General features: G+C 43.0%; 1 protein-coding gene across 1 annotated transcript; it reads left to right on the top strand.

Moving 5' to 3' along the window:
* The first annotated feature begins 4456 nt into the window (after positions 1 to 4456).
* Positions 4457 to 9869, top strand: PIFO (primary cilia formation). The gene is made up of 6 exons (XM_043963332.1): positions 4457 to 4483; positions 4756 to 4898; positions 6044 to 6142; positions 7750 to 7883; positions 9059 to 9176; positions 9646 to 9869. Exons 1-6 carry the CDS (start codon positions 4459 to 4461, stop codon positions 9712 to 9714), a joined length of 588 nt encoding a protein of 195 aa, XP_043819267.1. The 5' UTR covers positions 4457 to 4458; the 3' UTR covers positions 9715 to 9869.
* The last annotated feature ends 369 nt before the right edge of the window (positions 9870 to 10238 follow it).

A 10238-nucleotide genomic window follows, 5' to 3' on the forward strand; every position in this document is an offset into this window, starting at 1 on the left:
AATGTACTAATAATTCTACAATAAAAGCCAGCAATGAAAACACAAATGGTCCCAGTCTTGTGTGACTGATGCAGAAACATTTTAGGGGAGAATGTTGGTATGGGGCAGATGTTAAAGATTCCATGGGCAGACCCTTTGGGGTAATGGGGAGGGCATCCTGTCCCCCCACCCCAAGTCACTGGCTTGATAACTTATATTTACATAGGTTTTAACATATCCTCACAACTGTCAGTGGGATTGCATCCATTACATTGTGATCCTCTTAAGAACAGAGACTTATCTTTTATTTTTCTTTACAACCCCAACTTCTAGAATAGTGCCTGGCACATAGTAGGCACCAAATAAGGGCTAATTTGCTGATTGACTCAGATAGGGAACAAAAGGATTATTATCCCCGTTTTATAGGTGAAGACATTGAAACTCATCAGTTCATTGACTTGCCACAGGATTAGTGTATGGCAGATCCAAACTCAAATCCAGTTGTTTTTTCTTACTTGAACACTATTTCACCATGCTCCCCATGATGAAATATTTTAAAGACCTCTTCTTCCCCACAAGTTCTATGCCAACCCAGAGCTTGCTCATCCCTATGGTATTTATTTCAAGGTACTCAGAAAGACTATATTCCAGAGCCATTCATCCTTTTCCTCTCCCTGATCATCTGAAATTTTTCTCTCATCACTCAACTAATAATCTGAACTCAGACACTTCTTAGCTATGTGACCCTGGGCAAGTCACTTAATTTCTCTTTATCTACAAAATGAGGGTGGTTATCAAATAGGATATTTGTAATGTTTTTATCACAGTGCCTGGCAAATAGTAGATGCTATATAAATGTTGAAGAGGGAGACACATAGCCAGAGACAGAGAAACAAAGTCAAAAAGAGAGGCAGAGAGACACAGACAGAGACATAGAAACTGAGAGGAGAGAAGTAGAAAGTCAGAGATAACAAATTGAAAGGAAACAGACTGAGACAGAAAGATGGAGAGAGATGTTGGCCTGATTCTAAAGGCATGCTAAGGAGTTTTTTAAAAAAGAGATTCTGGGGGCAACTATGAGCAGTGGATAAAGCATCAGCCCTAGATTCAAGAGGACCTGAGTTCAAATCTGGCCCCAGAAACTTGACTCTTACTAGTTTTGTGACCCTGGGCAAGTCACTTAACCCTCCCCCCCCCCAAATAGAGAGATTCCTTTCTCATTTAATGTATGATGTGTTCAATCCACTTCTTTGGTGTCCTACCATCCCAGAGGGAGTCTGGGGGTTACAAATAGAGTGAAGATCTTTGCTAAAGTGGCAAAATTTAATTACCCCCAGTACCCCTGATCTCTTATTCAAATGTTATATCCCCTAAATACTAGCTACTGTTATTATTTGGGCAGCTAGGTGGCACAGCTGATAGAGTACCGGGACTAGAGTTAGGAAGACCTGAATTCAAATTTAGCCTCAGACATTTACTAGCTGTGTGACCCTGGGCAAGTCACTTAACCCTGTTTTCCTCAGTTTCCTCATCTGTAAAATGAACTAGATAAGGTGATGATAAAACAGTCCAGTATCTTTATCAAGAAAACCCCAAAAGGGGTCATAAAGTCAGGCATGACTGAAAATGACTAAACAACAACAAAAATTATTTCCGTTATTATCATTATAATACAAATATAACGTGAATAAAAAGATAGGCCAAAGTAGCTAAGTACACAGTAGTTTGGGAGGGAAGACAATAACAGTTGTAGAGGCTCGTAAAAGGCTTCACCAAGAAGACAGTTCTTCAGGTGTGTCATAATGGAAGAGAGGGACTCTATGAGGTAGAGGTGAGGAGGGAGTGGATGCCAGGTGTAGGGGCAGCTAGTGCAAAAGTATGAAAAGAGGAGATGAAGGATAACGTGTGAGGAACAGGGCTGGCTTGGTAGGACCACAGAGTGCAGGAGGAGAATACTGTCCAGTGAGGTTGGAAAGAGAGGTTGTAGTCAGATTGTGTAGGGCTTTCAAAGAGAAACAGAAAAGTTTGTATTTTATTCTGGAAGCAACAGGAAGAGAGAGGACTTGATGGAGAGCCATGGGGTCAGATCTGTGTTTAAGGAAACTACAGGATGGGTGGATAGGAGGAATAAGAGACTTGAAACAGAGAGATCAGTTAGGATCAGTAATTAGTAATTAATTCATAATCTAGGGGAGAGGTGACAAGGGCCTGAACTAAGGTAGTAAGTAGGCTGTAAGAATGGAAAGAAGGGTCAGATTCAAGAGATGTGGAAGTAGGCAGCAAGATTTGGCAACTGATGTTTCATGTGGGGTGAGAGTGAATGAAGAGTGAAGGATAACGCTGAGAAGACGGGAATGATGGTGATGCTTTCAATAGCAATGGGAAAGTTTGGAAGTATTCAGTAGTTTCCATCTCTTCATCACCTCATTTGGGGTTTTGTTTGTTTTGTTGTTTTGGGGTGTTTGGGTTTTTTGAAAAGATACTAGAGTGGTTTACCATTTCCTTTTCTGGTTAATTTGATAGATGAGGAAACTGAGGCAAACAGGGTTAAGTGACTTGCCCAGGGTCACACACCTAGTAAGTGTCTGAGGCTGCATTTTAACTTAAGTCCTCCTGACTCCAGGCCTAGCTCTCTTTCCACTAGCCACCCCAGGAAGGGAGAATGCGTTTAGGGGAAAAGATAATGAGTTTAGTTTTAGACATGCATCTAAGACATCTCCAGGACATCCAATTTGAAATGTCAAATAGGCAATTGGTGATGAAAGACTGAAACTCAAAAGAGAAATGGGAGCTGGACACACAGATCCCAGAGTTATTTACTTAGGAAATGGTACCTAACTCCAAAAGAAGTGATGAGTTAACAGAGAGAGGGTCTAGAAGGAGAAAAGAGCCTAGGATAGCATTTTAGGGAGCAGCCACAGTTAGGTTACTTGACATGATGATGATGAACCAGCAGGAAATTGAGGAAAACTGGTCACAGAAAAAACAAGAAATAATTGTGTCCAGAAAAAAGGGGGGGGAGTGGTTAAAGACTTGATTTATTAGAGCAATACCTTTGTGGATTCTTTTTCCAACAAGTTGTCTCCCAACTACATATTGAAATCACTAAAGATTTTTCCCAAAGTGTAACACAAATAATCCTACTGAATGACTGTCTGATGATAAACCACAGGCAACGAATCAGACTGAGAGGTATATACTTGCCAAAGGCATTCACCATGGTGATGAAGGAGATACAGAAGAGAATCCAAGACGAAGAGGGTTTCCCTGAATGTCTTTGATCTTTCTTTTGTTTTCCTTCATTAAAATAATTATATGTGGGGGCAGCTGCAGTGGATAGAGCACCGGCCCTGGAGTCAGGAGTACCTGAGTTCAAATTCGGCCTCAGACACTTAACACTTACTAGCTGTATGACCCTGGGCAAGTCACTTAAACCCAATTGCCTCACTAAAAAAAAAAAAATCATATGTTATTATTTTGATCTTACTAAATTCCGAATAAAATGGGTATTTCCACATACACAGCAGAAGGGAAAGAAAAGACTGTACAGGAAACTGGGGGACTCTGCTATGCTCTCTCATTCCGCAAGGGACCCTGCCCCACCTTGCCTCCTCCTCTTGTAGAGAGCACCGAAGTTCCCTTTCGCAGGCACTGGGGGAAGCTAATCTCATTGAGTTACAGAAGCTGAATGAGTGATGATTCTAGGAAGAAGGAAATTAAATGAGCTTCCTTTCCCCCCTAGTAAAAGTATTAGGAAGGGGGGGGGAGGGGAAAAAAAAGACACACTGAAAGCACACAAAGTCCGTTAAGAGTTTCGAGTTTAGGGGCAGCTAGGTGGCGCAATGGATAAAGCACCAGCCCTGGATTCAGGAGGACCTGAGTTCAAATATGAACTCAGACACTTGACACTAGCTGTGTGACCCTGGGCAAGTCACTTAATCCTCATTGCCCGGGGGGGGGGGGGGGGAGTTTCCAGTTTAAATTCAAAAACAAGCAAACTAAAAAGAATCGCATCCTCCTTTTTGCTTGGTTTTGTTTTGGTTTTGGTTTTTTTTAGTGAGGCAATTGGGGTTAAGTGACTTGCCCAGGGTCACACAGCTAGTAAGTATTAAGTGTCTGAAGCCGGATTTGAACTCAGGTACTCCTGACTCCAGGGCCAGTGCTCTATCCACTGCGCCACCTAGCTGCCCCTCCTCCTTTTTGCAAACCTTGTCTGGTTACTTTCAGCAACGGAGCTGAATTTAACAAGGACAATTATTATCCCTACGACTAGGGGAGAGAAGGCAAAAGAACTTCAACTCAATCCGGTTGGGGAGTAATCTCCACACTTCTGTTTATCTCTGGGCTGCTTGAGCCGGCCTACCTCCCCGGCAGTACCTGGACTCCCACGCAATCTAAGCAGGCGGTCTCAGCGCTCTCCGCCCTCGCCGCCCTCCGCTTCTGTTGCCCTGACAACCCACTGTACACATAGCTAGCGACATGAACTGGGAATGGGAGCTCTCAGGTCAGTGCGGGTGTCTCCGACCAGATTTTGGACTGGGTAGTGGTGGGGTTGGGGTTGGGGTTCAGAAATCCAAGAAGGGACGAAGGGAACGTTCGAATGTTGGCTTACCATGGTACTGTCATATGGAGGGTACCACTAACGATGCCCCCCGCCCATTATTCCTCCCCTTCCCTCCCCCCAAATCCTCACGCACACCGAGCTACCCTCTTGGTCCCTCCCTCGGGGACATACACACTCTACATTTGGCATTTCTGCTCTTTCTTGACCTTCAGAAGCGCAGCTGAAATACTGTTTTGGATCATGCCAAGCAAGGAAAATCTTCCCCGTCTACCATCCTCCAAACAGACTAGGTAATAAAAATGTGCCCCTTACGGGGGCACCTCACATAGGACCTGGATGTTATCTCCACGACGATGTGAGTATCCCAATCGCTCATCTTGCCGTCTTTGGTTTAGTGGTCCTCATTTCTCATCTCTCTAGGATCCAGTGTGTGACAGAATAACTGCCCCATACCTGCTCCTGACCAATCGAATGTCCCACCAGTGATTTGTTTAAGGAATCCCCTCCTCCTTGCAACGATATTGTTTACTGACCCTCCCCCCCAATCCCAACATTAATCCTGAGGCGAAACTCCCCTACCTCTTCACTGATACTGTGTGCTGATCCCAGCCCTCCTATTCAATTCCCTATCTTTCCACTCCCCTTCATGAATCCTGTGTGCTAAAGCTCCTTCACTGCTCCTGCTCGCAATATCCAGTTATAGGATGTGTTACCACTCCTTTGAGAGTGTTTTCTAAAACACACCTACTACCCAAATAATGCTATGTGCTGAACTTCCTCCTTCTCAGTGACATTGAGGGCTGAGCACCTGCCCCCTTCTCCCTCCAATATAATGGCATGCTGAATCTCCATACCTCTGGCCCCAAACCAGTCATTCCATTGCTTCCTCCCTCTTGTAGCCCTGACCCCCTTCACTCCCTACCCCCAAAGCCTCTAGAAAAGCCAAAAAGCCAAGCCTTTCCCCCACAGACCTTTGGGACAAACCTGGTGCCTTCTCAGGCATCTAATCTTCTGAATTCCCCTCAATACAGGCAATTAGGTAGCTTTCTTGTAGCAGACTGGACCAGCTTTCACCAGAAAAACTCCCGGGGAAGGGTTCTAAAATGCTAAAGGTTTGGGGGGGACCAGGGAATGAGAATGAGCTATTTTGTTGCCTGAACGGTATCTTTGTACCTCAATAACTTCTGAAAATTCTTCTAAATTGATTTGTGTCATGTATATAAGTATTCTTGGACAAGTTAGAGTCATAAATTAAGAGCTGGAGAGGACCTTGGAAGTCATTGAGTCCAACCCTCATCAATAAATTCCAAATCCAGCTGCTTTTCTATGACTCCACATTGGTGTGCGGAGATGAGGATGGGAGTGGATGGGGGAGAAAGGAAGATCTCTTTGACACAGGTACTTCCGAATGAAAGAAGATCCCACATTCACTGATGCTGGGGAAAGCAGCTTGATGGGGCTGCTTCCTGACATTGTCTTTTTACATGTATAAACTTATAGAAGAATAGTCTGGCGTACAACCTCAGTAAGGTCCCTATGAGTAATAAGGGATATATCATCGGATCCAGAACGAGCCAGCGATTTAAAGCAGATCATAAGGTTAGTAACAATTTCATATACTTTGATTTAAAGATCCTCCATGAATCCTTAAGAGATGGGGCTCGTTGTCTCCCTAGTACTTAGCAAAGTGCCTGGCACTGCTTAGTGCCTCGACTTGGTTTGACTACATATATGTACATGAGCGAGAAAGATGGGAGAAAAGAAAAGGCAGAGGCTGCCTCAAACTCTTCCGTGGAACTGTGTTTTCAGGGAGAGAGGACAAGGTATTTGATCATGAGACAGCTGAATCTATGTCCTTGTGATGGCAAAATAATGACAGTAAAAATAGCTCCTCTTGGGGCAGCTAGGTGGCGCAGTGGATAAAGCACTGGCCCTGGATTCAGGAGGACTTGAGTTCAAATTTGACCTCAGACACGTAAGGCGTACTAGCTGTGTGACCCTAGGCAAGTCACTTAATCCCATTGCCTCACCAAAAAAAAAAAATCAGTAATCACTGAAAAATAGCTCCTCTTTCTATAGGACTTTCAGAGTCACCAAGTGATTCACACACCCCTGTGAAGTAGGTAGTGCAGATATTATTGTCTCCATCTTAATATGAGGAAATTGAAACATAGAGAGATTTAGTGATTCCCCAAGGGTCACAGAGCTAGTGAGCATCAGAGCCAGGACTCAAAATCAGCACTCTGACTCTAGCATTCTTTCTTTTTCTTAAGATTTGATTAATGTTCTTTTGTTTATATTATTGTCACTTCCCAATGACCCTCACCTCTGCCTTCCACCAATACAACCTGCCCTTATAACAGATAGGACATCTAGGTGGCACAGTGGATAGTGCCGGCCTGGAGTCAGGGGGACTCATCGAAGTTTGCACATCCTGAGTTCAAATCTAGCTTCAGATAGTTACTAGCTATGTAAGTCTGGGAAAGTCATTTAACCCTCTTTGTCTGTTTCCGAATCTGTAAAATGAGCTGGAGAAGGAAATGGAGAATCACTTGAATAGCTTTGCCAAAAAGACCCCAAGTGGGATCAGAAACAATCAGAATTGACTGAACAACAATAATTATGTAGAATTTTAAGGTTTTCAAAGCATTTTACATATGTTATCTCAAAAGAGCCTCAGAAGTCTGTGAGTAGTTGATATTTGTTGTGAGGTAGGTAATACAAGTATTGCAAAGATAAAAAAGGAGGAAGAGGAGGAGGAGGAGAAAAAGAAGGAGGAGGAGGAGGAGGAGAAGAAGAAGAAGAAGAAGAAGAAGAAGAAGAAGAAGAAACTCCACAGATAACCAAGACTCAGAGAACTGATATGACTTGTCCAAGGTCACACAGCTAAAAAAGAACAGAACATGAACTTGAATTCTTGTCTTGTAACTCCAACTACATCTGTCTCCATGGGCTCACCTCTTTAGCTTTTTCTTTGTAGGAACTTCTTCCTAAGCTTTTTGACACCCAGATTGTGTTTTCCCAAGTTCTCCCAATCCTACTCTTGGTACTCTAGAGCTGATTCAGATTTAGATTGGGGTTGACTGCCCTCCAGATCTACACCAACTCCCCCACCCTACCACAAACCACCACCGCCACTGAAAACCTGCATAGCCCATCTTTGTATATGTAAAATCTATTCATTGACTATGTTTTCTTGTAAACAGGAGATGATGCCCAGTCCAATTTCATACGACTTACAGAAAATTAAGTCACAATGTGCTCTTCCTCCTTATGCTCCATTTAACTCCGTCTCATCTCGATTTGATGAGAGACCCACAGACTCATCATATTTCCCTGGGTATGTCAAATTTTTTAATTTTTAATTTTCTTTCATACCACAGTTAAGGAAAGTAGCCTAGCTAGGGATAGTCAAACTATGTCAGAGTTAGCCCTTCATCCTATATTTAAATCCTCCGAGAGAAAACATGAAATATTACCCTCTCTAGAATACCTACACATGCCTAACAAGGAATGAGAGATGGAAAAAGTATGACCGACTGCACCCATAATTCTATGGGAGAGAGCTAGCTTGGATATTCTTTTTTTTTTTGTGAGACAATTGGGGTTAAGTGACTTGCCCAGGGTCACACAGCTAGAAAGTGTCAAGGGTCTGAGGCCGGATTTGAACTCAGGTACTCCTGAATCCAGGGCCAGTGCTCTATCCACTGCACCACCTAGCTGCCCCTTTGGATATTCTTAAGACCTGTTCCTCAAGGAATTATTGCTATTGTTAATCATTAGTGGATTTCAAAACCCAGCAGTTCTTAAACTTTTTTATGTCATGGATCCCTTTGGCAAGCTGGTTAAAGCCTCTGGAACCCTTCTTAGAATTATGTTCTCAAATTTATAAAATAGAATGCATTACAAGAAAAAATTATTTGGAAATAGTTATTGAAATATTTTTTTAAAAAACACCAAGTTTAAGAACCAGGTTAAGAATCTCTGTTGCATGGGGACAGCTAGGTGGCGCAGCAGTGGATAAAGCACCGGCCCTGGATTCAGGAGGACCTGAGTTCAAATCCAGCCTCAAACACTTGACACTTAACTTAGCTGTGTGACCCTGGGCAAGTCGCTTAACCCTCATTGCCCCACCAAAAAGAAAACAAAGAAAAGAAAAGAATCTCTGTTGCATCATGGTAGATTTCCCAGCAGAACTGCCTAATTTCATCTTGGATACCTGCTATTAGCCATAAAATTTCCAATCTTGTGGCACCCCAACTAACTCTTAGTACAGAATAGTTACAGAAATGTTTTGTGCTGGGGACCCTGGTACTACGAAAAGTCAAGTCAGAGCATCTTAAATCCTAGCATTCAGTGAAACATCGAGCTAAAGATCCCTCATTCCCACCCAAACAGGAAATTACTCAGTCAAGCTTTCCCAAGTAGTCAGAGTCCTGGGAGTTCTGCAATAAGGCATGGGTTCTCATAGGTGATAACAAAAATATTAGACTTGGTCTGAATTTGTCTCCCCAGCCCTGGAACCTACAATCCAGAGACTCTGCTTTCCCGGAAAGTCACTTGGCCAATGAAATTTGGGTCTCCAGATTGGGCTCAAGTGCCAGTCCTAAAGAAAAGGACCCTAAAAACTGAGGTACGAATTAGAGAGACGTGCATTATTAAAATGGACTTTTTTAAAGTGTGAGCATCACCATGCCAGATTAGGTGTAATACTTGCCTACCCACAAGGAGTTTAGAGTCCAGTTGCTGGAAGAATATGTCAAGTGAGTTAGATGATCTCCAAATACACACACAAAAATCTGTGAACTTATGATCGGGGTACAAATATCAGGTAATTAGAGAATAATTCTAAGACAACATATAAATGACTGTCATTTGGTATAGTCTCTATCCCTAAGTGCTGAGGAAATTCAGAGGGAGAGAAATATTATTGTGGCCCATGTAAATGTAAAATTGTTTAGTAATTTTTCATTTGAGTGATTAGCTATTCCCCAGCAAGTAGCTGTAAGAACTAAGGACAGAGGACATAGTCTCCCTGGACCACAGGAAAGCGAAATGTTACTTTGAATATGTGATACTCACCAGCATCATTTTCATTACAGCTGATAACAGACAAAGAATTCAGGATACATCGGAACCGAGTGGCCTACCTAAGCCTGTATTACAGCTGAGAGATCTTTCTGATGTCCTGTTCATTCCCCTGACCCCACCTAAGTCTTGACGCCATGAGGCAAGGTACTCCTGTTACCCTCTTGTCTGCCAGGGTTGAGCCCTAGGCAGGGAGTGGTTCATTCTAAGTTGCAAAATAGTATTCCTTAAAAACTCAGAGCTTGCTGTCTTCATGTGCCTGTTTTGTTGTATATGTTCACATATACTGGTGATCCCTTCTGCAAGATCCCTGGGATGGCTTTATTTGGAGGGTGCACAAACAAACAGCCACCCTCAGCTCCCCAACCCATTTGAGGTCAACGGCATCCTAGAGTTAGAGTTGAAAGGGTCATTAGTCTAACCCTCTCATTTTACAGGTGAGAAAAAACAAGGGTAAATGACTTGCTTGTGGTCACCTGGGTAGTCAGTGACAAAACCCAGATTTGAATTCCGGTTCTGTGTACCAAAGCCTCTTAGACTGTCAGTCATACAGGGTCTCGTAACTGAATGTGGGGGAGGGGGTCTCGAAAAGTTTGGCAACAGTAAA

Source organism: Dromiciops gliroides, chromosome 4 (assembly GCF_019393635.1).
Source record: "Dromiciops gliroides isolate mDroGli1 chromosome 4, mDroGli1.pri, whole genome shotgun sequence".
NCBI lineage: Eukaryota > Metazoa > Chordata > Mammalia > Microbiotheria > Microbiotheriidae > Dromiciops > Dromiciops gliroides.